General features: G+C 55.9%; 4 protein-coding genes across 4 annotated transcripts; all 4 read right to left on the reverse strand.

Moving 5' to 3' along the window:
* Window positions 1-596: 596 nt before the first annotated feature.
* Window positions 597-3326, reverse strand: NUU61_008808 (putative phospholipid metabolism enzyme regulator; the record flags this gene model as incomplete). Its single annotated transcript, XM_056659333.1, has 1 exon — window positions 597-3326. One exon carries the CDS (start codon window positions 3324-3326, stop codon window positions 597-599), a length of 2730 nt encoding a protein of 909 aa, XP_056507626.1.
* Window positions 3327-4643: 1317 nt separating this feature from the next.
* On the reverse strand, window positions 4644-7655 carry NUU61_008809 (magnesium transporter CorA family protein; the record flags this gene model as incomplete). Its single annotated transcript, XM_056659334.1, has 4 exons — window positions 4644-4714; window positions 4814-5016; window positions 5082-7097; window positions 7165-7655. The coding sequence occupies 4 exons, from the start codon at window positions 7653-7655 to the stop codon at window positions 4644-4646; spliced, it is 2781 nt and encodes a 926-aa protein (XP_056507627.1).
* A 975-nt stretch (window positions 7656-8630) lies between these two features.
* NUU61_008810 (uncharacterized protein) lies at window positions 8631-20697 on the reverse strand (the record flags this gene model as incomplete). Its single annotated transcript, XM_056659335.1, has 2 exons — window positions 8631-10160; window positions 10216-20697. The coding sequence occupies 2 exons, from the start codon at window positions 20695-20697 to the stop codon at window positions 8631-8633; spliced, it is 12012 nt and encodes a 4003-aa protein (XP_056507628.1).
* Window positions 20698-20964: 267 nt separating this feature from the next.
* Window positions 20965-26294, reverse strand: NUU61_008811 (uncharacterized protein; the record flags this gene model as incomplete). Its single annotated transcript, XM_056659336.1, has 2 exons — window positions 20965-22521; window positions 22602-26294. The coding sequence occupies 2 exons, from the start codon at window positions 26292-26294 to the stop codon at window positions 20965-20967; spliced, it is 5250 nt and encodes a 1749-aa protein (XP_056507629.1).
* Window positions 26295-26372: the final 78 nt, after the last annotated feature.

The following is a 26372-nucleotide window of genomic DNA, read 5'->3' on the forward strand; positions in this document are numbered from 1 at the left end:
TTTGCAAACCAGATCCTTGGTTGCATTCTTTTGGGTAGTAAGAACAGCCCTGTCTGTTGTGCATTATACCTAACATCAAGGGATATACTCCAGAGGCATCTCTCAAACACTAGGGAATGAAGTGATAACCAGCTACCATCCCATCTGACAGACGATCTAAGATGATGCCTGTTGGCAAAACATAAGATTCAGGGACCCAGGTTCAAAGTTAGAGTATAGATACAGGAAAGGGTTAGATAGAGAAAGAGAAAGAGAAACCAGGACAGTAACACTCAGAACAACCAAAGCATAGGAAATAAAAGCACCTGCAAGCACAGGGTAAGAAAATCCCGAGTCAACGGGGGAGGGGACAGGTCAGATATAGACACAGATGAAACGAAATCGCAAATGGGTATACAGCGAGAAATCTCAGTCTCAATCTCAGGCCAGGAGACGGGGCCAGGTGGGGCCGGGAACAGAGGGTTTTTTTTTTCCCTCTCATTACATAAAACACGGAGACAAACAAGGAAAAAGGATAGGAGAAAAAGGAAAAAGGAGACAAAAAAAAAAGGAGTAAGGCTGTCGTAAGTCAATGACATCAATCTATCACTATTGTTTCATGCCGTAAACGGTCGTTTGGTTAGCCCCGGTGGATGCTCGGGGACTGCAATTCGAACAGCTGGCGCACCACGCTTCGCCAGCGAAATCCGTGCAGTGTCGTTACTGGGTGGACGGTTGGGGCCATGGTCTTCGTCGTCTGGGATCACTTTGACGCTCGAGCTCACGGACGCCGAATGGAAGCGCGAGCTCAGAGGGAGTTGGTATTGGACGACCCCGCGCACAATCAGCTCGAACGGATGTTGGAGAACACGTTCCCAACGCTCTGTGCCCCCTTCCTCGGTTTTGTTGCCCGGCCGAGGGAGGCGAATCTGTCCCTTGGAGGTTGAGGCCAGGTGGTTCCAGGGAGATGATTCAAAGGAGAGCGGCGAGTCGAATCTAAACACGCGGCCGAGCAGCATCATTTGGAAATCGCCTTCCGGATCCGTCGTAATAGGATCGGTGCCTCTGTCGACGCCGCCCTGAGGATGTTGTGATGGTTGGCCAGACATGGCTTCTGTCACACAGTCCGTCTTCCCGAGACACCGAACCACCTGCGACAACTGCCAGCGCCGCCGACTCTCTTCCACGCGCGGAAATCGATCAAGCTCCTTGTCTGAGCCATGGTCGCGCCAGAGCTTGTCCGTTCCGACATACCGGCTCCGCGCGAAGAGGTTCACATCAGTGTCATCAATAGTGACGGGGAAGAGATTGGGGTTGACGGCTTGGACATTCAGGTCGAGCATTATTTCCTGCTCTGAGGCGAGCACATTTTGGATGGCAGTGACCTGGACATCCAACAATGGCCTCGTCGCCGCAATTATGAACGAAGTAGCCCCTCCAGCAATGATCAGGAGCAGCAACATAATCACCGCGCACGAACCATATCGCGAGAACCAACCCCGTTTCCGCTGCGACATGTACTCCATCTGTCGCAAACTGGCGCTGTTGGGTCGTCGACCATGCCGGCTTCGCGTTGCGCGGGGCGTCCCAACGAGTGGTGTCCGCTCATCATCGGCGCCCTCGGCGTCGAAATCATAACCGTACATCTCGCCCGCCTTCTTGGAATTATTGATGGTCTTGTAGTTGGGGGACGAGCGAACATTGCCGTGCCGAGAATGGCGGTATCCACTCCCGATAAAATGCCTCGGCGACTTGGGCTGCGATTGGGGCGGCGGGAAAGGGGAGTCGCTATCGAAGAGAGACTGGTGCGCACCATTGCGCCCATGGCGTCCAACATGATGATGCCGCGGCGTAATGGTGCCACTCCCATCGACTCTGGCGGGATTTCGATTTCCATCAGGCTCCCCGGCCTCGCCATCCAAGGCGCTGTTGAAAGTGTTATTCGTAAACTTCATGCTGCGCTTGCCTGTCACACTGTGGGCACCATCCCGCATGGCCCCGCGTGCACGACCAGCCAGTTGGTCCACTTGGCTTGCCATAGACGTTGCACTGGGCGTCCGCGAATGATATCGTGACTGTCGCGGCGGGTACGGATCGGGTGGATTCGATTCGTATACAAAAGTCTCATCTGAGTCCGACACATCCGCCTCGTCCACGGCACTGGCCACTTTGGCCTCAAAGATGTCCGCTCTGCTAGAAGCAGGCCCTGTGGTGAGGGGGTTGGGTCGACGGTTCTTCTTCTTTTCCTTGCGGGGTCGAATGGTCTCGGTGGAAGGTTTCATGCGAAGGGTCCCTTGGTCGGTGCGACCACCATTGCCACGTTCACCGGAACCCACACCGAGCGAAACCTGCGGTATGGAACTGACCGTCTCGGTCTCCACGATCATGTTGCGAACGGACCCATCCGCTGGCTTCCCGCGAGCACCAGCACTCAAAGAAGTCGAGGACCGCTGTGGTATAAGAGTTTTAGGTGTCTTTGTCGCGTGAGGACGGTTTTCTTCTTTGGGGTCCGAGCCACGATTGCCTCCACTGTCGCTGCCACTCTCGACATTTTGCTTCGAACGCGGTGTCGGGTCCTCATCGATCCGGTGTAGCCCCGGGTCCTCCGCGGTTACCGGCTTGGCAGCGGTTTCACTAGACGGAGTCGATGGGTTACTGGCCATCTCCTGGACTGTCTCCAAAGAAGACCCTTGGCCACTGACGCCCCTTGTGACGGCCCGAGGCACGCTTCGGTCCACTTTGGCACCATGGTCCTCCGACGGTGACAGAGTAGATCTTTTGTGGGATATATTCGGAAGGGTCGACTCTTGGTCGGTTCGACGATTCCCGGCCCATGCTGGCATGTTGGACTTTTCCGGGTTGGGAACATTGGCTGGCGGGTCTGCAGAGGAAGGAGAAAGAACGGGAGGCTTGCCAGGATGGGCCGGCGCACTTTGAACAAACGGTGTGGGAAATTGGGTGGACTGGTCTAATGTTTGGCTGTGGGCGGGTGTTCGGGCGGGACTGGTTCGGTCTTGGCTGGGTTTGCGGGATTGAGAAGGAACTCGGCTGGCCGAGGGAGAATTGGCTGTGCGGGAAGAGACACGAATAGGGGAGGATTCGCGAGAGGAAGCGACGGAGTTGGAGGTGGATGCCGGGGTGGAGGAGGTGGGAACACTGGGGGAAAGTTTAGGTACCTGTGACATGGCCTGGGTCTGGGATTTAGCTGTCAGGCGCGACGGCTCCAGCTTGTCACCCTCGCTGGCCGGCTTATGGGTGGAATCCAAAGCTGCATCCGCAGGCTTCCCATCGCTAGGCCGACCAGAGGTACCATTAAGGTAGGGCGGCCTCTCGGACTCCGCGGCCATGGTCTCTTATCGAGTCAGATTGCACCGACGCGACGTAGAACAAGTCAGCAGACCCGAGAGGATGCCTGGCAGTTGGGCAGAAGCGTCCCAAGAAGGGAACAGAAAAGGCAAGGTGCAAATGCCAGACAAGAAAGACACAGTGAGGGAATGTGTTGTTGGCGATCCCAGGGCGAATGGGATACCGAGATCAAGCGATGTGTTGCGCAGAATACGGTTTTGTTACACAGATGACGGGGCAGGAGAACGAATCGCCGACGACCACATGCTGTGAATGGAGAAAGCGGTGTTGTAAGAAACGAAGGGGCTGCAGCAGGTGCAGGGATGAGCAGAGAAGAGATGAAGTGTTGAGGGACGATCCGGTCGCAACTTGTGCGCGGCTTTGTTTCGGGCGGAGAGGCAAAAACAAGATGTCTAGAACGAATAACCGAGGCCGGTGGTTGGCGGGTGAGGATGGAGACGCCGATCTCAACGTTTGGGCTTGAGTTGTTGTGCACCCATTCATAGGAGGAGGTGTGGCGTCTATTCGGGGCCGAACGCTCCTGCAGAGATGTCGGTGACCCAAACCTCGGTGAAAAACAGTGGCTGACGGGTGTGGAGAGTCAGGGCCACGCCCAATGACCGGAGCCCACGTCAGGATGGAATGGGCCTTCTGCAGGGGAAGTACACCGATGGAGTCGAGAATGGATGTGTAAGTGCAAACCCAAAGTGCAAAGCAGATGGAAAGAAAGAGGATTGAGGTGAACAAGCAGACTGGCAGGCTGGAAGAGAGAGGTTGATGAAAATTACAGTGGTAATACCAATACCAGCCACAATGACTTCATCGATAGTCTCGACACCCCCGTTACATCCATGGACCTTTTGCCACGGAGATTTCAATGTCTAGAAAAATGTAGAAATACCTCGAACAGATTAGGACAATGACTATAGAAATCTTGCTAAAATCTAGGGAAATATGCCCAGTAGAAGAAACATAGTATATAGACGAAAGAAATTAACTTAGCTATACTGAGAGATGTTCCTGACAGGCACCCGGAGCAACCTCAAAACCTACTCTTGGCGCATACATCATAGGTGAATATATACTTCTATTCAAGCTCCTTCTGAATATATGCAGACAAAGTCCCAAAAGCCAAAAAAAGCCCGAGTCCTGCTTGATCTGTCCACGATATATCGTTCATTTCATCACATAACGCATAGGATTCTGGCAAACAGCGTTTTCAAAGCCAAAATCAAAAAGAAAAGTGGACAAGACAATGAAAAGGGTGGGGGAGAGAAATGGGAGGGTATTCGTAGCGAAGAAAGACACCGTGCCTCCTTTTAGACGATTTTATACACTCGTTTGGCAATCACGAACGAGACAAAAGCGAACACAAACAACCCGGCCGTGACTGTAAAAAGTAGGTTAGCCTCTGTCAAGAATAATAGTAAAGGCCCAAGGTCCAGAGACGTAAATGTAAGCCCCCCTCGAGGACAGAGAGAAGACATACTCGACCAGAACCACGATAGATTCTCAATATCCTGACCCGGCACCTTGACGTTCATTCCCCACATACCGCAGATGATGTTCATGGGCAGGACAATCGTACCAAGTACAGTCAGCTTACCCAAAACATCGGCCGTCTGCTCCTGACGCTCATTCATCAAGATGTTGATCTGTGCCAGATAGTTGGAATGAGCACGGGAGAGGATCCTGGAAGAGAATGATCAGCCATCCATAGCCTCGACACGAGCCCTCGCTCAAAAGCGGAGACTTACGTTTCGTAGTGCGCCAAGTTGCCAGTCATCGTCATGATGTGGTCCTGAATATCACCCAGGTACAAGCCAATTTCCGACTTGGGTGCCACTTCCCATTGCTCATTACACCGCTTAGCAAAGCCTTTGACCACATCTGCCTTGTTGCTGAGCAGCCGGTATAGACCCATAACTTTCTTGCGGCATTCCCCTGTGCGCCGGAGCATTTCCCCGGGTGCAAATGAGGGGAGTACATTGTCGTTGGAAGAAGCCTCTTTGCTCGACGAGTGCATTTGCATGATCATTTCGTCGATTTCGTCGACCTCGTCCTCAATGGCCTGGATGAGCGGACCGAAGACATCGGTGATGTCATCAATCAGAGCGTAAGAGATCCAATCTGAGCTCAAAATTAGGTAGTCCATCAACTGCCGGATCCGCCGTCGCACGTTGGCCGGGTGTGGCGTCTGTGAGAAATGGAAGGACAACACGCCTTCACGGAAGACCACCACATACATGTTGACCGGCTCGAGGTAGTTCTCGTTGTTGGTGTCTTGCTCGAACGTGCGGTAATTGACAAAATAGTAGCTGCGGAATAGCTCAACCTTTTCCCGAGCCTCTTGCATCATGATATCCTCTGCGGTCAGCGCATGGATACCAAATGCCTTAGCAATCACACGCATCTCAGCATCTGTGGGCGAAAGGACGTCCAGCCAAAAAGTCGGCCGAGGGCCGTATCGTTTAGGCTTTGAGGGGAGATTCGAATGCGATGGCGAGATCTCCCTGTGGGATCCCGAAAGCCCTTCGCTGATGACAGATAAACGTGGGTTCTCTAGACCCCCACTGGCGGTTTGAGGAGTCAAGTCATGGTGATTCTTAACATTATTAGAGTTGGGGTTGCCGGCCGCGTGTGGATTTTCGGGATGAAGGCCCGGTCCTCGACCACCGTTAGGAAAATGACCCCAATGGGCGGCAGCCGTATTATCTGTTGCGGATTGGTCGCAGTCGATATCTTCGTCATCCGAAGAATCCTCGAGCTCTGGGGGATCAGGGATGAACAGATCGCGGAAATTGCCACCAGGCTGTACTAGTTCAGAGATTGTTTGAGCATGGATAGTGCTCTGGAATTCTTCGTTGAAATAGGTGAATCGGTAAGGAGCATCGTCCTCCTCGCGTCGCCACAGTTGATACTGAGGGCGCAGTCGACCCTCGATGAACATCGGCTCACTGATCTTTTTGACACGTAAATCACCGTTGCGGTCCTCCTTTTCCTCACGACTCCACTCTTCCAGCACGGAAAGATCAGGCCACTGCCGATGTCTACGTCGACGGCGTTCACCGGTTTCATCTCGCGGCGCTCTCGGTCCCTCATCTCCCAATTCGGAGATCTCTTCAGTGGGGAAGCACACATCCTCCTCCACTGGTAAAGCCACCGTCCGGCGTCGTCGAAATTCATGCGAAGACAACTGTGGGGACTGGGGAGACGACGGCGCTGAATGTTGGAGCGGCGCACCACCATCGATGTCAATCAACGTTTCATTCAAACGGGTCAATGACTCTCGCCGATTCTCCACGGACTGGGCCAACGAGAAGTCAAACTCGGCCCCAGTCATCACAGCATCGTCGTAGTTCATGTCCGGTCCCAGTTTCGGGGAACCGGGAATTGAAGGCGGATTGTTAACATCGTAATCACGCTCCGCGTCGGGGGTTTGAGTTGGACTGTGATTGCCTCGAGGGGAGCACCGCGAGGACGTAGTCTGAACAGAAGCTCGTCGCGGGCGGGATGAAAATGGACTAGCTCGAGCATCTGTTCCATAGCGGGCGAAGCTGGATGTATGTCCTGAAGAAGGACGTATCAATGGCGTTCGGTCATTTGCCTCGGATCCATCACTGTCGCCCTCTTGATGTTGTTGAACCCGTCCACCGCCAGGAGTATTTCGAAATCGCTGGTCCCCGGCTCGAAATGCGCTCGACAGTAAAGAGCTTGGGCGGAATGACGATGCGGCGCGGCTGTCTCGACGTGGCCGCATCATAGGTTGGTCCCTGTTTGTGTATCCAAAATCAGACCCTTCGATCTTCCATTGAAGCTCAACATGCAAGGGAATCATACCGGTGGTCCAGCAAAGCATCACTCTCTAGACTTGTATTGCTCAAACTCCTTCTAAACTTGATAAAAGGCGGGTTCTCTCTCGATGCTGGTCGATCGCCCCCCATCGAATCTCTGGCGCCTCCACCAGTGGCCGGAGGAGATCTAGGCGTGTCATGGGATTCTTCGGGACCAGGAGTGAGAAACGATTGGTGTCGAGCGCGACGCTTGCGGTTGCGGTTCTTCTTCCGTTTCGAGGTCTTGGACGGTTTACCAGCACTGTCCGGCGCGGGGGGCGCAGAGCGGGTTTCGTTTGTAGGTGCGGTCTCGGGGGCGGCAGCCAGACTGGGTCCCTGATCTCGACTGCCCGTTAGGCCGGTGCCGGCCTTGTTATCAGCGGAAGGTGGGGAATCGTTCTGCTGGGGGTGTTTTCTAGGATTCGACGCCGAGGATTGGGACGAACGAGGCGGTCGCGACGCGCCCATCCCGGGAGTTGGGGTCAGAGGCGGATCCATGAACGTGACCTATATAAGCAGGACAAAGATGAGAATACCCGGGCGCTGCCTGATGTGCGTGCTGGGGCAAGATGCGCAAGGATGAGGACCGTTATCAACCAATTGATTCGGCCGAGCAAGATTCCCGATCACCGATACGGAGACGGCATCGACTTCAACGGCCTTGATGCGGTCGCAATAGCCTTGTTGATTACAGGAAACGCAATGTCCGCGTGCCTGGTAGCCAGATCAGCGCCCAGGCACCGAGATCGAGAGCAATTCAGGCTGGAGCCGGAGCTGGAAGCTGGCCGTGGGTGACGCGGGTGGCGAGACACCGGAACATCAGGTCAAGTGGGGATTCCAACTGGAATGCAAAACGAAGGGTTGGAGACGCAATCCAAACAATAGATTCGAAGAATCAAATTACTGTTGGAGCAAGACCAAAAGAGACAAGAATCATAAGAGATGGAGAAAAAGAAAAGCACCTGACGAGGTTCCTTGGTTTGGCGCAGGGTTGATTGCCTGAAGCAGAGCGATGAGGTCAGCGACACCTGCAGGCCCTGATGCCAATGCAAGTATATCTCCCTTGTATAGAGCCTGCTATATGGACGAATCTCTTCTAGATCACCCTGCTAGGAAGATTTCAATGGGAAACCCATCAGGATTGAAAGATTTTTATTACACCATGTCAGAAGTACAGGTCATCAATCATCAGACATCAAAGCCATAGTAAATACAACATCCAACTGACATATTTCAACGAAAAAAAAAAGGGGAAATGACAAAGAAACATGAGAGAAAAGGAAATAAAAGTAGAAAGTAGAAAATAAACTCCGAATCCTCGTGTTGGCTTAAGCATAGCCCAACACGCCATGACCGGGACGCCAAATTGCCATGCCGCCAATGAGACAAGAAATTACCAGAATGGAAAAAAAAGGCAATGATACGATGATCCGCATAGTGAGATGGGAGCAATCATGATCGGAGTGTGACGCCTCAGATCGCATTGTTCATGTCCATCATGGATGACGGCGCCACGCTGTGGACCGACTTGGTGGCATCCAAGGACATGCGGTCACCGCTCATCACCCGTGCCAATTTTTTGTCTTTGCCCGGGCGGGCCACGAGGACCTGGGCAGGGCAGACGACAACCTCGTCGTCGCCTTCGCCGACATCGTTGCCCTTCTTGACAACGAGAGGGAAGAGCACGATGCGCACTGCAGCCTGTTGAGACTCCAGCTCATCGTTGGATGTAGTCTCGCCGCTGCGCTCGTTCATCAACGACGCATTAAAGAAGACCTGTCGCGCCAGGTCGCCGTTGGTGTCGTATTCGGGTTGCAACGGCGGCAACATAATGAACTCGGCCAATTGACAGCGCATCTCAAGAGAAAGATTGACGGCAACGCGCAGGACCTTGCGAAGGGAGTCGAGCAGCTGGGATTCGACGTGGGTGGGAGGCAGAAGGACTCGCGATAGGGTGCCAAAGATTTCCAGCGCGACAGCCTCTGTATCACTTTCACGCTGCGCGGCGAAGGCGGGTCGCCGTGACAGCAGAGTCAGCGTAGTGGCACGCCAGCGATGCACGGCGCGCCGAGGACCAACGTCACCGAGCTGTTTTTCCAGCGACTTGAGTTTCTGGCGCTGCTCCCGGTCCATACCAAACAAGTAGCGGGTGAAGATGTATTCCCACACCATGGTCATGACGACTGACATAAACACATCGCGTCGACGGACCCGATCCGCCAGGTAGGCATCAGCGTCGGAACCGTCAAGAAGAGCGTTGTCAAACCGATCGGCGATCTTTTCATCGTGCAACTCACCGAGCGCGCGACAGCGACGGTGATCCGAGTGCTTGGAGAAGCGCAAGACCCATTGCTGGACGTGGCCACATAGTTTTTGGCACGCTGCGTCGAAGTAGTCCTCGTCACGGAAGACAAGGGCGTTGTCATGTACCGACGCGGCGATCTGTTGCTGCAGCTCCTTGACCTTGTCGCGAGCATCCTCGAGTTCTTCACGCAGGCGGCGCAATTCAGCATCTTTCTGCGCGAGCGCTGATTCAATCTCCTGTCGCACACGCTCGTCGATCTGGGATGAGAGCTGGTCGTGTTGCGACCTCAAGTCGGCCAGTTCGCGTGTGGACGATTCGCGAACATTGTGAACGTCGGCGGCATGGGCGGCAGCGAGGGCCGCATTGGAAGCTGTCAGGCCTTCGTTTTCTTGGGTCAGACGGGACATCTCCTTCTGCAGCCATTCCACCGAATTCTTCAGTTGTTCCACTTCGGCCTCCTTGTCCCGCAAGTCGGCACCACGGGTGTTGAGGGCCTGGTCGCTCTTCCGGCGAGCGACACTGGAATTCCGCAATTTATCTTCAGCTTCATCTCGGGCGGCGATCAGCAAGCGGTTGTCTGAAATGAGCTGGTCGAGGCGGGATTCAAGATCTTGGAGGTGTTGCATGCTGCGGCGGCGGCGGACACTCGGCGGTCGGCTGGGCGACCGCGGGGAGCTGGGCGTCTCACCCCATCCTTCCTGGGTGATCATTAGTAAACATCCAACAATTTTGGAGGCATCAATAATAGCTCACATAAACATCGGGCATGTTTCGCAGGGGACGTTTGCCCTTGTCATTGACGGGGTCGTAGGAGGAAGAAGAAGGAAGCTGATCGAGATCGAGTGTCGGAGGCTGGGAATCGTCTAGCGCGCGACTAGCCGCCCGCAGATCATCGCTAGTGCTGCGGTTTGTGCGGCGCAACTTGCCCTTGCTGCTGCTGGACTTCAAGATGGGCATGCCCTGCTCGGGCGTTTGGAGAATTGGTGAGCCTTTACGGTAAAAACCATCGCCGGGACTTTTGCGTTTTTCATTTTCCGGTGTCGGCCATGCTTCTCGGGCCAGTGCATTGTCCGTGAATTTGCGAACTGGTGTCTGAGGTCGTGGTAAGACATGCTCACGCTTGACCTCCAGACGGGGTGTCCCATGGCGACCCATGGTCGCATTGTCTGCGTCCCCCGGTTCCTGCTCCGCAATAGTGTCCAGTGGAGTCCGCGGCCGAGAAACCGTCTCGTCTCCCAGCGGCCCTCCAAAGAGCGACCGAGGTGGTGATGGGCCTTGCACGGCTTGAATCGAAGGCTCCTCCAGACTCCACGTTCTGGGGGTTTGTTGGTGCCGCCCATGGATGATCGATGGCGCTCGACGCAGCCCACAGGGGGAATCGTCTGCGGTTTCCTGAGAAGGCAGAGGATGTCTGGGCGAGGAAACATCCTCAGTCCGAGTAGATGGAGAGGAGCCAAAAAGAATAGAAGACCGCTCCTTGGAGGCGGAATGCATCGGCACTGGCGATAGGGCATCGAAGGAAGCCTCGTCGTGCACCGGGAGCCCCGGTTCCTTTGTCGATTCCTCCGTAGCAGTAGGCTGTTCCGCTTCAACATGATCGTCTATATTTGTAGCCTCAATGTCCCGTTCAGTCCCAGTGGGCATTTCAGGACTGGTCTCGACTGTCTTCTTGGGTTCAATGGTCGCGATGGGTGCTTCCGAGACGGGGATCGCAATGTCGCGATTCGCTTCCTGGTCCGCTGCGGTCTCTTCTTCAGCACTATCTTTTAGCGACGGTGATTGAATGTCCAAAGGGGCTCGTCGAAATCCCCCGCGCTCGAGGCCAGGGAATAGACTGGCAATCTTGGACCCCCCAGGGCTCAACGATCTCACGGGAGGCTCAATTTGGGTCTTCTCGGGGGTCGGCGTTGGTTCTGGCTTTAGTTCTGGAGCTGCCTGCTCAATGGCCTTGTCATTGGAGAGCGTAGGAGCTGGCTCTTCAAGTTCAGCTGCTGTAGGGGCGGTGTCCTGTGCCTTCTTGTTTTTCTTGGCCTTCTTTTTGTCTTTCTTGCTCAAAGGCATGGACCAAGCGTCCTCGGCCGCTTCTTCGGGCACCTTCTGGGCCTCCTGCAAAGCAGCAGGGATAGCAGTCTCGTCGAACTCGCCAATTGTCTCTGGGTGCTGTGCGGGTACAACTGGCTCAGGCTCAGGAGCCAAGTCCCGCGATTGCTGGGAATGGTCGACTTTGCCATGTTCCCATTCAATCGTAGGCCACTCTTCATCATGGCCGGCCTTTGATGTTACCTGGTCCAGGACCTCAGCTTCTTGCGTTTTTGACGATTCTTGCTCGAGAGCAGGTGCAGCGGTCTGGTCGAATTTGTTTTCGATCGGCTCTGCGGCCAATGCTTTCTTCGCCTTCTTCGCCTTCTTCTTCGAAGCCTTTCGAGAAAGCGGGGCGTCCTGCTCCTCCGTGGTTGACTCAGGAACGACCGCTGCGAGGTCCTTATCGGCTGCCGGCTCCGCTGCAGGGTGTGACTCCCCCACTGGCTGGGCTGTTTCTTCTGTGTTCAACCCGGGAACAGCTGATGAGGACTCTCGATCAGTATCAAGTTCTTTGGGAGATTGTAGATCTTTTTCAGGCTGAGGTTGGGATGCAGATTCAGATTCCACAGCAGGCTCGGGCACAGGGGTTTCAGTATCCGTGGATTCGATGGCAAGCTCTGGGGTCGGTTCCTCTTGCTCGTGCACCGGGGCCTCTTCAATGACACCCTTCTTCTTGGCTTTGCGCTTCTCCTTCTTGGACACCTTTTTGGAGAGGGCCTGTACTGGCTCTGGCTCTCGAGGTCGGTCCTCGAACATGTCCCCGGCGACCTCTAAATCGGCTGCTTTCTCAAGGGCTTGTGCTTGCAGCCGACGCTGGGCCTCTTGGTCTGATGCTTCCTGCCTTTCAGGGGAGACTTCCTCGTTCTGAACCTGATCGACGGTGGTCTCGTCAGGGAACTCTGTTGGAGCTTCTTGGCCCTGCACTTCAGGAGACGAGGGCTTGTCGAAAGGATCGAGTGAAACACGAGGTTGGTCTGGCTCGCTTTCTTCTGGTTTCTTGTCTGCAGGCGCCACCGTTGGGTCCTCGGATATAACCAGGGGTTCGGCTTCAATGTCTTTGGACTGAGTCTCGGCAACAGGCTCCACGGTCTCCTCCCCCACGCTAGGCTCAGGTTCCGGCGCAGAAACGTCTTCAGGTTGAGCATCTTCAGTTGGCTCTTGTTTTGTCTGTTTCTTGGCCTTTCTCCTTTCCTTCTTAGAAAGCTTGCGAGTAAAAGGCTCAGCCGCGGCGGGTTCTTCTGCTGGCTTCTCCGTCTGTGAGGTGGGCTCTGGCTCCGCGGGCTCAATCTGTCTTAGCTCTTCTGGCCGTTCTGTGCCTTCTTTGTCGGCTTCAGATTGTTGCGTGGTCGGCAGGTCGTCGAATCCTTGCTCAGGCTCTATCACTGGCTTTTCTTGGGATTCAAAAGGCTGTGTCTCCTCGGTGGTTGTCTGTTCGGCCACAGCCTCGGTCGCCTGTTCAGCAAGCTTTGACGACTCCTCTGTTGGAGGATGTGGTTCAAGAGATTTGTCTTCCTCGATCGCCGCGGCAGCGGCGGCCTTTTTCTTGTCTTTCTTGCTCTTCTTTCTAGAGACAGTTGGCGACTCATCCTCTGGTTGCGTAGCTGGTTCAACGGCTTTTTGTTCTTCTTGCCCATCCACCTGCTCGGCGGACGCTTGTTCTGTAGTTTCAACCATGGCAGCAACTGGCGCTTCATAGTATTCATCCGTTTTGGCCTCGCTTGGCAGGGGCTCAAGGTCAGTGTCCTGTTCAACCTCTTCTGTTGGCCGCAGCTGTTGGTCCTCTTCAGTCGGGACTGGCTCTTCGGGTTCTTGGGTTGGAATTGGCTGTTCGGCCTCCTCACTCAGGATGGGTTGTTCAATCTCTTTGGTAAGGGGCTCGGGTTCTTTGTCAGCGTCCTCCATGGCGTCAAGAGGCTCCGCTGTTGATTCACTTGGTTCAACAGCCTGTTGGCTTTGTTGATAATCAGCAGCCGGGTGGCTTGTTTCGATTTCAGGACCCGAGGCCGGAGCATCCACTGATTGCTGTTCATCATGTTGTGATTTTGCTTCTGCTTCCTGCGCAAGAAGAAGTTGGCGTTGTTTCTTCTTTTCTTTTTTGCTCAACTTCCTTGACAAGGGTTCCGCTTCGAATGATTCGGTGTCGGGCGCAACAGTCTCTGTCTCTGGAGCTTTCGTCTCTGTTTCCTGGACCTCTTCAGACGGCTGAGGTGCAGTTGAGTCGAAAGTCTCTGTCTGATCTGCTGCTGGTATTTCCGGGGCTTCTGCGGTCTCTGTATCGGCGGGCCTTTCCGGCTCAATAGCTGCGTCTTTCTCGGGTGCAGAGGCATTAGGTACAGCTTCTGGCTCCTTGGCTTGCTCAGGCTCAGGCTCAGGAGCTCGTGTTTCCTCTTCAACAGGGATCTCTTGCTGTTTTTGCTTCTTCTTTTTGTTCTTCTTCTTTTCTTTCTTGGACAAGGCAGGCTGCGAGGACTCGTCTTCGGCAGGGGTTTCTTGCGTAGGAGCAACAATTGCCTCCGGGTCAGCCTCGGCAGGCGCCCCTGCAAGCGGCTCCTGTGTCGTCTCCTTCTTGTCCTCCTCTTCCTTCAGCTTAGTCGGCTTTTCCTCGGCATCCACAACGTCGACAGGTTCGGGGTTGTTCGCCTCCTCCACATCTCCGGGCATGAGTACTTCATCCCCTGATTTCTCAACATTTTCCTTCTCAATTTCACCATCAGCAACATCTTCCACCACGTTTGATACCTCTTTCTGTTGAATCACAGCATCATCCTCCTCCTGCCCATCCTCCTTCGCTACCTCTGTGGGCTGAAATTCACGCTCAAGCACGGGCTGGGGAAGATAATCTGAAGAACGACTCTCTAACTGCGGCTGCTCTACCTGCGAAGACACGAACTCATCAGTCGAAGCCAAATCATGTGCTGGTGCATCGTGCGTTTCTATGTTGCGGGACTGATGGTCTTTACCGTCATCTTCCGCAGGCGAGGGTGCCGTCACGGGTAGGGAGTCCGGGGTGTCTGTCTCGGTCGAGGGAACTGTTTTCTCGGCATCGTGGGCGGCATCTTCGGGGACGACGGGTTCTTGCACGGACGGTTCGGCAGCAGAGGGAGCTTCGGCGAGAGTGGCGTCATCATTGGCATCAACGTTCTTTGACTGGCGCTTCTTGTCCTTCTTCTTTGCTTTCCGTCGCTCCTTGGCTGACATGGCGCTTTCGTCTTTCGGCTCGGCGGTCTCCTGGATAGCCTCCTCTGCCTCCTTTGGAGCAGTAGGCTCGGACTCAGCAGCCGTCTCAGCGGCTGGCAGCGTTTCCTCCGGCTCCTTTTGTTCAAGATGCTCTGGCGCAGAAGCCTGCTCGGGCTCGGATTCTCTGGTCTCGAGCTCCTCAGGTTGAGGGGCTTCGAGATCAGTGGGCATCTTCTCGGGGATCTGTTCCGCAGGCTCGTTTGACTCCGGAGTTTCTTGTTCCACGGTCTCATCTTTTGGCTGGGAGGTTTCGACCTCCTTCACCTCAGGAGTTGTGTCCGGCTCTGCGGGTATTGGTGCTTCGGCCTGAACATCCGTAGAAGCGTCTGGCTCCTTGGCCACTTCAGACCTCACGGGCGGTACTTCATCAGTCGAATCCACCGACTTCCCCTTCTTTTTATCCTTCTTCTTTGCTTTGCGCCGTTCCTTGGCTGACATGGCCACCTCTGGCTCTTCCTCGGCAGCCGGGGCACTTGGGGACTCGGAATCATCTGGGATGGGGGCTTGCTGCTCAGGCTGGGCAATGGGTTCGGTGACAGGCTCTGGCTGCTCGTCGGGAGCAGGCGACTTGGACGTCTCCAACTCTGGCTCTTTCAATTCCTCGTCCTCTGGGGCTTCTATGCGTGTAGCGAGCTCGGGCTCGGGCTCGGGCTCAGTAGTGTCTTTGACCTCTTCTGATGGAGCTGTCTCGGTCGAGTCGACGATGGTCTCGGGGGCTTCCACTGCCTTGTGGTCTCCATCATCCAGGGTTCGTACTCCTGCATTAGTAGACTCCTGGCCCAGGGGGGTTTCAACCGCTTCAGTGGTATCCAAGGGTGTCTCAGTTGGATCTGAAAGCGAGACAGCTTCAGTAGCAGCAGAGTCTTGTGTCTCACCCTCCTTAACAGCAGATGACTCTTGCTCCGTCTGAGGCACTTCCACTTGAGCAGCAGCCGCTTCATCGCCCCAAGAAACGGATTTGCGCTTCTTGTCTTTCTTGGACTTCTTCTTGGAAACTGCGGGATGGGGCTCGGCTTCGACATTCTCAGTGGTTGGCTGCTCAGGAGCAATGTCCTGCGGAGCAGGATCTTCCGGCACGGCCTCCTCAGGCTTCGGTGCTTCTTCATGCAGGGCGGAAAAAGCCTCATTTTCTTTGGAGGCGGGCTCTTCGGTGTGCTCACTGGGTCTGGGCTCAGTGACTTGTTCCTCAACCGGTCTGGGCTCCTGCTCCAAAGAAAGAGATTGGCGCTTCTTGTCTTTCTTCTTCTGTTTCTTTGACTTTGCAGATGTGACTGGCTGATGTTCTTCGATTTGCTCTGCCACTGTAGTTTCCGTTGACTCGGTAGCTGCAGTTGCTTCGTCCAGTGTGGGCTCCTGCAAAGACTCCACGGGTGCCGCGGTCTCAGTTTGAGGCTGGTCAGACAAGGCCTTGTCCTCTGTAGTCTTGTCGTCCGCAGTTGTATCATCCAAGGGCTTCTCCAACGCAGGCTCTTCCCCCTCTGCGGTATCATTCTTGGGTACCTCCTGAACCGTTTTCGCAGGAGCAGTGGCTTCAGCTGTCGACTGCTCAGCCTCCTCTGGTGCAGTTGAAACAGCTTTCTCTGGAGAAGGCTTAACGGAGGCTTCTTTTTCCACAACCGATGTATCTTGTGTCTGCTCCTCCTGTGCCTTCTTATCACCCTGGACTTCACGCTCAGTATCGGCGTGAGTGGGCTCGTTTACCGAAGTGTCTTGGCCAATCGTAGACTCAGCAATAGCGGAGGAGGCAGCATCTGTGGGAGCCGCAGACTCAGCCTCGGGAGCGGCATCCGCATTTTCTTGCGTGTCCTTTTGCTCTGATTCAGCGGGAGGGGGCTCGGTAGTCGTAGGCTCGGTCTCCGTCGCAAGCAACTCCTCTGGCTGCGTAGACTGCTGCTTTTGTTGCTTCTTCTTGTCCCTCTTGGCCTTTTTCTTCTGCGCAGCAGTCATGGGGACGTCAGGTTCTGCTGGAGGGGCTTCTGGCTCCTCACGAGGAGTCTCGGTCTCTCCTGGGGCACTTGGTGCTTCCGGAGCAGCCACGGCTTCCGATTCACTGGTCTTAGGACCTTCGGCCTCAAGTTGCGGCTCTGTCTCGAGGTTCTCATCTTTCTCGGCCGGCTCTTCTTTCTTTTCTTCCTCTGGAGCCACATCGACAGGGGCAGTGGTCTCCTCAGAAACGGGAGGAATATCAGCAGCGGGCTCAGCGGCTTGAGAGTCAGTTGGCACAGGAACATCAGCGTCTGCTGAAGCCTGAGGCACAGGAACAGGCGCAAATTCCTTGGTGCACTCGGGAGATTTAGCATCAGGTACCGGTACACTCTCGGTAGGCTGCGTCTCATCGGCAATGGGGCTCTGGCTCTGCTGCTTCTTCTTCGCCTTCTTCGCCTTCTTTCTTTGAGCGGCCGTCATAGGGACTTCTGGCTCGACAGCGGGGGCATCCTGAGCAGGCTCTTGTGCCGCAACAGGTTCCTCTTTCGGAGCCTCTGCTTCCACCGTTTCGACGGGGGTTTCAAGGGTAGGCTCATGCTTGGGGTCTTCTTCCGTCGGTCCCTCCACTGCAGGGATCTTATCCTGTGCAGGCTCTTGTGCGGGCACATCTGCCGGTGCCTCTTCGGATGCCGCAGGAGCATGGCTCTCGGTAAGAGTGGCAGCAATCTCACTCTCAGGCGCTGGTGTAAGTTCATCCGCATGAGTGTCTGCTGATGCGTCTTCAGATGCCGAAGGTATCTCCTTAGCAGTATCAGCAGCGGCACTGTCATCCACAAGCGCAGGCGTTGCCTCTTCAGCAGGCGCTGGCTCAGCGAACTGACTTTCAGAATGAATAGGCTTAGTCGAGGTCTCTACATCCGGAATCGAAAAAACACTTTGCTGCTTGCTCTTCTTTTTGTCCTTCTTGGCCTTTTTCTTCTGTGCTGGCGTCATGGGGACTTCTGGTTCAGGCTCGGGTGCCGTCTCAGTGGCAGGTTCCTCTGGCACATCCCGAAGGGAGTCCTCAGTGGTTCCAGCTGGTTCAGCGGGGGTTTCTGCTGCTTCGACATTGCTACCAGAGGGGGCAGACTCCTGTTCCTGAGTGACAGCAGCTTCCTCGGCAGTGGTTTCAGAGGGTAGTTCAACATTCCTGGTGGTCACTTCAGCATCGGAGGGCTGCGTCTCAGCGGCGGCTGCAGAAGCCTCGGAATCGGCAGTCTCAACAGCGGTCGATTGCTCGGGTTTCAGCTCTGCGACCACAGGCTCAGGCGCGGGCTCCGGGGCAGACTCAGGCTCGGGAGCGGAAGAGAGAGCAGGCTCGGGTGGGGTATTTGTCTCTTCAAAAGTGACAGACTTGCGATTCTTCTTCTTCCCCTTCTTGCCCCTCTTCTTTGGCTGCTCCTGAGCTTCTTCTTCTGCCACGACCTCCTGAGGCTCACTCGAGACCGGGGCATCTACAGCCACGTCGGCAGCAGGCTCCGGTTCAAGGTCTTTGGATTTCTCGGCTAGCTCTGGCTGTTCTTCAACAGCCTCGTGGAAGCTCTCCGCTTCTGTATCGGCCTCGGCTGGTTTTGTCGGGGCATCCGCAGCGGCGGTCTCTTCGGGGGTCACTGCTAGCGGGGTGATATCCTCGTCGGCCTTGTCAGCGACTGGCGCGTCGATGAATTTCTCTTCAGGCTCTTGGCCTTCAGGTACGGTAGTCTCAGCTGGCGTGGGTTCCGCAATGGAATCTGCCGCATTTCCCACAGGCAAGGATGGTTCTTCAATCGAAGAAACAGGTACGTCTTCCTTGGGGGCCTCATCAAGGACCTGCTCTGGCGGGCCCTCGAGACTGCGAGTTTCTTGGGGTTCCTGCGTCTCTTCAACAGGCACAGAGACATCAGGAGTAGCGCTATCTTGCAGCTTGCTCTCAGCAGGCTCATCCAAAGCCGCAACGTCCTCGCCGGGCTTAGCTCCTACCCCATCCTCAACAGATGCAGCTGGCTTCTCTTCTTGTTCGACCTGGACCTCTCTCGAAGCAGAAGCGTCATCGCTGGGCTGCACAGCACCAGCGCTCTCATCCACCTGTTCGGTGGTGGAGACGTTCTTGGATTTCTTCTTCTGCTTCTTCTTGTCACGCTTAGCCTTCTTGGACAATGAAGCAGCATCCTCGGGTTGCTCAGTCTCGGCGGGTGTAGCGGGCGTGGAGTCAAGCTCCGGCTCGGGTTCAGGACCAGCCGCAGGCTCGACAGGCTCGGGCGATGCAGTGCTTACGGGTTCAGCCTCGGGTTGTTTGGATGTCTCCCCGAACGGTTGTTCAACCTGGGGGTGGGAACTAGCATCCTCCTCGACACTTCTGGGGACGGCCTCGGGCTCGACAGTGTCCGGTTGCGCTTCTGGTACTTCAACGGCCGGGGTGGTTTCTTCGGGAACTGGCGCAGGTTCTGAAGATGCCAGATCCACGCTCTGGCTGGCCTGGTTCTTCTTTCCCTTCTTCTTTTTCTTGTTCTTCTTAGAAGATGATGTGGTGGCAACATCTTCGACAGCTGCTTCTTCAGAGGGTTGAGGCTGGGCAGGTTCACTTGGCTGTTCCACGGATTCAGAAACCAGTTCCTTAGCCTCTTCTGTCTGGGTTTGCAGAGTGGGCTCGAGTTCTGTTGGAGGCTTTTCCTTAATTGCAGTCACTGGCTCTTCTGGGACTTTATGAGCGGGTTCCTTGGCCTGGGAAGATACTCCCGTGGCGACAGCAGCATCCACAACGTTGGCAAATCCCTGCGTCGTCGCCTCGGGGGCAGAAGAGGGCTCTGTGGTCGGTTCATCCTTGTCATAAGACACAAATTCAGACTCGGTGATTTCCTTGTGTGCAGAGGGAATTGACTTATCATTCCCTCTCACAGCGGCAGATACAGCGGCATCAACGACACCCGCGAAGCCCGCCCCTTTAGCAATATCGCCACCGCTGAAGAATGAAGACTTTTCCTGAGTAGGCGTCTCAAGTTCAGGTTGTGTTTCCGGCTGCTGGGAATCAAGGCCACGCTCTTGCTGGGGTTCTGCCGCACCATCATCTGGAGGCAGGTCCTTGGTGCCGACCATCGATCCCTCCGCAAAAGGGAGACTCTCCAAGGCAGGCGACTCAGGCAGCTCCCCATACGAGCTCGGGTCCTGCAGAAGCTCCGAAGGAGAGTGGAACTCGTACTTGGGCTTTTCCTTCTTAGTCGAGTCCTCTACCTCATGGCCAAAGGTCTGCGCCGTAGGAGTAACTTCCTGCGAATCCAGAATATCAGGCTCTCCATCACCGGCCTCATTGGCGCGATCGGTCGAAATGGTAAGGCCGGTGGGCCTGCGCCTGTCCATGAGGGACTCGCTGAAGTCCACGGGCTCCCAGCTCCTCACGGCATCCTCGTCGTGCAGGGATCGCAGATCCTCGACAGACGGGGCGCGCGACGAGGTCTTGCTCGAGGGAAGCGACGGCAATGGCTCGTCCGGCTCGCCCTCGGTCTTGGCTGCACCATGCCGCTCAACCAGCCACAGCGGACGGATCTCACGCGAGTTGCGGAACTCAATTGAGTTCGGGCGGCGGTGGCGCAGCTGCGTAGGAGAACTGGGAGAGACAGCGGTGGGCGACCCGGTAGGCACGGCTCGTTGCAGGCCCGGTGATGTTGGGGGTCGACGGAAATGCAGCGGCACCGCCGTCGGAGACTCGGTAGTCGAACGTGCCGTGGATGGCCGGCGAGCCTGAGAGAAAGGGTTTTCTCCCTCTTCCGCCGTTGCAGGCGAGCCCGGTCTACTCTGGGACCTCGGCGTGCGATCTTGGGTCCTCTCTGCGCCGGGAGGAGACGTGGACCGGCTCCGGGGCCGCTGGTGGAGGAGTTTCTCACTCGATCCTAGACCTGCAGCTGCGATGGCTGCCTCCTCCGCCAACACTGGAAACCCCGAAGCACCACGGTCGTCGCGCTCAGCTGCGGCCGGCATTTCGGGGCGCTCTCCTAAAAAGAATGCTTGTCGTTGTCGTCATTATAACCCGATGGTTTTCCGTCCTGCGCATGGAATAATACCAATCAAATGCTTAGTCCAAAATTCTTTTTTTTTTCGGGTTTTGTGGTTTTGTGTGCAATTCTGGATAAGTCGGGGCCGTGCTGGAGACATCCAGCGCGGAAGGGGGAAAGCTATATGGGACATAACAGTGTACATGAACATGATAACATAAACAAGAATATAGAGAGAAGGAAATGTCAGATGCTATACCTTCTCAGACTCCCGTCGTCTTCCTGATTCCACAATTTCCTCGTACTTGTGTCGTCGTCGCTCCTCCTTCTGCTGCCTGTTAGATCTGTACTCCTCCAAACCGTCTTTGTCCGACTCGTCGTCCTCCAGTCGGCCTCCACCGCTAGAGCTGCGGTGTTTAGATGAACGCTCCTTGCGTCGACGCTGAGAGTCATCAGCTCCAGCCTCAGAGATGGCCTCCCGCGACGAGCGCTTCTCTAGGGAGGGAGACTGGGTGCGCTCCGCTGGAGCCGATACGTGCGAGCCAAAGATACCGCTAAAGAAGCCACTAGAGCTCTTCTCTTTCTCCTTGGCATCTTTGCTCCGGCGCTTACCACCCGACTCGTCCATGCGCGCCGGAGAAGAGGTGATTGAGGCAGTGTCATCAAAGCCGACGTCCCGCGACGACCGATGCCGATGTTTACGTCGCTCAGACTTGTCTCCCTCTTCAATAGTAGTGACGGCGGACCGAGCATCATCATCGACCGAAAACGTATCGCTCTCGCGCTTGGAGCGTCGCTTTCGACGTTTCTTCTTTCCCTCACCGTCTTCCGCGTCTTCGGGAGGGGACGCAGTATCACGGGTCAAGTCGAAGTCCTCTTCACTCCGAGACTTCTTAGATTTCTTAGGCTTCTCAGAGTAGCCCCTTTCAGGTGGAGCAGAGAAGACGGACCGAGCGTCATCGCGGGACTGGGATAGTTCAGGCGAGTCGCCCGTGTCGAATCCACCAGGCATAGAAAACACGTCATTGTCGGGTGAGCCAGACTTTGCATGCTTTCCGTTCAGTTGCTCAATGACCTCTTGAGCAATTGATCCCCGATCAGGACGTTCAGGTTTGGACACGTCGATATCCTTCGAAAAAGACTCAGGTTCGGCGTAGATAGGCTTGTCTTCGATGACGTGCTCAGTGATCGGATCAACATCTCTAGATCCTCCTGGTGTCTCAACCTCGCCTTCAACAAACCCGTGAGGCTCTTTTCGTCGGGAAGTCGATTTGGCCCAAGGCGAAGTAAAAGCCACTTCGTCTTCTGATCCGGGGGGTGAAGTGCGAGTGTGATAGGTTGGGTCACCAGTGACCAGTGAGGGATCAAAGCCTGCCGCTTCAGTTGCCGCAGCGACAGTGGCAGCGAATTCAATATCACCGGCAAAGTCAGGTGTGCTACCGATGTCCTTTGTCCGCGTATCTTCGGATGAAGTAATGGGAAGGTCCTTGGGGGCATCTTCAACCAGAACAACTTCGTGCTCGAGCGGATCCTGCTCAGAAGAAGAGGGAACCTCATATTCGTGGGTCTCATGTTCACCCCAGGACACTCGAGAGCCAGTCGTGGGTCGTTCGCGCTGCTTGGTATCACGAGATGTATCTACAGGTGAGGTCGGGGAAACAACTTCCCGAACAGATCCCACGAGGCTCTGGGGCGGTGTTGGCTCAATGATGTTGAGCTTGGGAACGGGCCAGGGAGGTGGTCGCAGTGCAAATATGGTTCTTGCGCATACTCTGTCAATTCTTCCGGCACGTCGCGTGTCCGTCGTTCGCTGGCAGGCTCAATCTCGACTATGGTTGGCATTCCAGAGGGGCCTTGACGATCTTTTTGTTCGTCTAGGCTGTGTCGTACCTCTTCCGGAGCAAAGAACTCAGCATAGTCTTCGTAGACAGGCGCTGGCCGAGGAGCTCGTCGAGATGAGCGCTTTTTCTGGAACTCTCCAGACTCCGACGCTGACACTTGTTCTGCAGCAGGCCGAGCGACATCGACCGTGGACGAAGTTGGCAATTCAGACTCGATTTCAGAAGCACTGCGCCGTTCGGCTCGGCGCTTGTCCCGACGTTTATCGTGGCGTTTCTGGCTGGTCTCCGACGCGTTGTCATCATCAGCCTTGCGAGACACAAGTTTACTGGCAGCAGCAGCACCAATAGCCCCAGCGGCAGCTGCTCCAACCCAGGATGAACTCTCGGTGTCTCTGTCGTGGTCACGTCGACGGGTCTCATCATCTCGGTCTTTCCGTCGACGGTCCCGGCGTTCCGAGTCCCGATAAGAGCGCTCCTCTTCTTCACGGTCAATCAATTGAACCGATTGGTCCCGGGGGTTCTCGCGGGATTTTCGTTGACGGCGATTGAGGTCACGCTCCCGTTCCGCTTGCTCTTCAGTCAAATCAAACTGCACAGACGCCTGGTCCCTGGTCGTGGAACGGCGTTTGAACCTGGATTCTAGAGGCTCCTGGGTAGGGAACACAGGAGAGGAGTCGCTTCTGCGCGGCTTTTTGCGATCGGCAGATGAGTCTTCTGCAGTCCAGGATACATTCCGCGAATCCTGGATCGGACGACCATAGCTGTCGAATTCATTGGCAAAAATAGGAGGCACTGCGGGTGCGCTGTAGGCAGGGATCGACCCTGGTAGACCGCCTTGGGTAGTGTACACGGCTTGGGAAACGGGGGTAACGGGTTGAGGTTGCTGAAGGGGAATAGGTCCTGGGCGGACAAGGGGTGGCTGGCCTCCAGACGTGACAGACGGGGACATCTTCGCAACGTCGAAGCGGGAGGGATCGGAAGTGGGCACGGGGTAAACCTGTTGAAGGCTCCCAGCGCTGCTAGGCACCCGGCTGTCACGGTGACGAGCAGCAGATGCCAATGCCGCACCTCCAAGAGCACCGGTACCCGCGGCCAAGGCAGCGTTGCCGACGCCAGACGTCTTGTCCTTCTTCTTTTTCTTCTTGCTTCCCCATTTCCAGCCAAATAAACCGCCACTCGAGTCAGACCCAGAATCGGCGCTACTGGCTCCAAATGCCAGAGCGGAGCCGGCACTGGATGAAATATGGCCCTCGGATTCAGCATCCACCCATTCGTCGTCCTCGTTGGTAGCAGAAGAGGCGTAATGGGAATGGCGAGATCGAGGCTCTTTACCTGAAAGGACATGTCCGGCTCTTCGGTTGCGGCCATGAGGTGAGGCGGCGAGGGCAGTGGCCGTTGCACCCAGTCCGAGCAATGCAGCGTCCACGTCCTCATTTTTCTTGCCCTTCTTCTTGGACTTTGAAGATTTCTTCGCAAGGCCAGAGCCAAAAGCAAGATCTGCATCAAGCGAAGAAGATGACGAGGTACTGAAAGAGAAAAAGCCTCGGCGTTTCTTTGTCCGACGCTTCTTGCGGTTCTCGGATGAAGACGTGAAGAAAGAGCCGATGCCTCCACCGACGGACTTAGCACGCGATCGAGAGACGTCAACGAAAGAAGAACCCGATGAGTTAGATGATGAATCTTTGCGGCGCTGGGTTCTTCCAGGAGAGCGGCTGCGGGCTCGCTGGTGCGACTTGGAAGTGGCCAGCGCAGCCGACCCTACCACCGCGCCCAAGGCAGCCTCCTTCACAAACGAACGGTGGCCAGATCGGGATGAAGATCTTGACCGTGAGCGTGTTCGTCGTGAATGGCCCGAATATGATGTGCGCTTGGCGTCTGAGTTATAGTCCCTCTGCGGACTGTGGCCTGAACGGCGGGTGACCCCACGTGAAGTGTAGCTGCGACGATCAAGATTCGAAGCACTGTCGCCGTCGTATGAAGATGCACGGTCACTAGCTTGTCGTCCAGAGCGGACACTATACGAATCATCAAAGTCTTTGCCGGTGAAGAGCGACTTCGCCGTGTATCCAGCCAGTATTCCAGGCAGCCACGACGACGATTTCGTGGACTTCTTGCGACGGCGACTCTCATCCTCGGAAGATCGGTACCGACTGAGCTTGTTAATCCTCGATGAGCCATTGCTGCTATAGCGGTCTGCCGAGTGGCGACGCTGGTGATAGTGGTGCTGACGAGGTGCGTCAAGGGAGCTCGTGCCCGGCTCAAAACAGTACTTGCACACACCAATGGTTTCCGTGTAATCCTCGAACCGGCCCACGCCCTCCGGGTCACGCCAGAAATCGACGAATCTCCCAAGGGGCCCTCGCTGACGATGCGGGATCGCCAATGAACCAGGGCTATGGGGGTAATAACCATGATGCGCGGCGGCATGGGCAGCATAGCCGGTCGCCCCCGCGGCAAACATGGCGTCATTGGATCCGGAAACATAGTGCGGTAAGCCTCCTTGAGACGATTGCTCATAGTTCTGGAAGGTGTACTGCGACGAATGCTCCGGGCTGGAGGAATGATGATGGTGACCCATCATATACCCCGCGGCAGCACCTGCAGCAGCGCCACCAAGTCCTGCGCTCATGCTGTGGGAATGGGGTGGTTTGTGAGATCCCATTGGCTGTGCGTAGGACGTAGTTTCGTGAGCACCGGCCGCGTCGGATGATTCAGACTCGGCATGGGACAGAAGGCCACTTCCCACCCCATAAGTAGCAGCTCCGGCGGCGGCGGCAGAGATTGCGCTCGAAGAGGAAGGCCTGTTGGGTTTCGATGGCTTGGAGGGCTTGGAAGGCTTGGAAGGCTTTGGTGGCTTGGAAGACGATGCCGATGGAGGCTTCCCTTGTGTTTCGGAGATCTCGATGTCATCGGCAAAGTAAGACGCCGCCGCACCGACCTGACCCTGGCTACTAGGTTCGGGCGGAGGGTTGGCGGAAGGAGAGGCCGCCATCAAATGGGCTTGAGTGTTTGGAAGCACAGAGGGAGGGTTCGGGCGAACACCCGGCTGCTCTGAAACCGACTGCCCTTGGTCACCATAGTATTCTGCCGCGGCGCCAGGCAGGTTGGGGTGGTACGGTTCAGCGACTGTGTCAGGAAATTGTCCAGGAAACTGCTGGTGGACATGGGGATCGAATGGCGCGGGTGATCCGTCGTGCTCTTGGGGAGCCGAGGCGGGTGGGAAGGCATTCTCGTACTGCATGGGGAATTGCGAAAAGCCCGGGGCCGCAATGTCGGCGGCAAACTGTGCGCCGGGGCTGCTCGACGGCATATAGGGGTCCCCCGACTGGGTGCGCCAGCGCTCGCGACGGTCGCGGTCTCGATCCAAGTCATCGTCCGTCCCCCGCCGGCTTATCTTCTGGCGTTCTCGACTCTCGGATCGGTCGCGTTCGCGGCGGCGCGAGCTTTTGCTATCCCGGTCGCTATCTCTGCGCTTGGGGGTTCGCTCGATAATGGTGCGATCGGCATCCTGAAGATCTGAAGCAACAGACTCGGCGGCGGCACTGGATGGGCCGCGCTTGCGCGAGTCTGACGACGGGTAGGCCGACAAGTCGCCCAGGCCGCGGTCACGGTCGTCACCCCGTGTGGATTTGCGGCTGGATGTGGACTTGGAATCGGTCTTGCGCCGGCTGCTCTTGGAGCTGGTGCTGTGGACGTCGGAAGTGGACGCCGACCGGCCCCCGCCCATCAGGGCTTTAAACATGGTGGGCAGTAAATCAGAAGGGAGCGTGAACCATGTGGAAGGTCAGGAATGTGAGAATGAAGGGATAAAACGGAGATC

The sequence above is a fragment of the Penicillium alfredii genome (genome assembly GCF_028826965.1).
Source record: "Penicillium alfredii strain IBT 34128 chromosome Unknown utg000011l_segment0_segment0, whole genome shotgun sequence".
In the NCBI taxonomy this organism is placed as follows: domain Eukaryota; kingdom Fungi; phylum Ascomycota; class Eurotiomycetes; order Eurotiales; family Aspergillaceae; genus Penicillium; species Penicillium alfredii.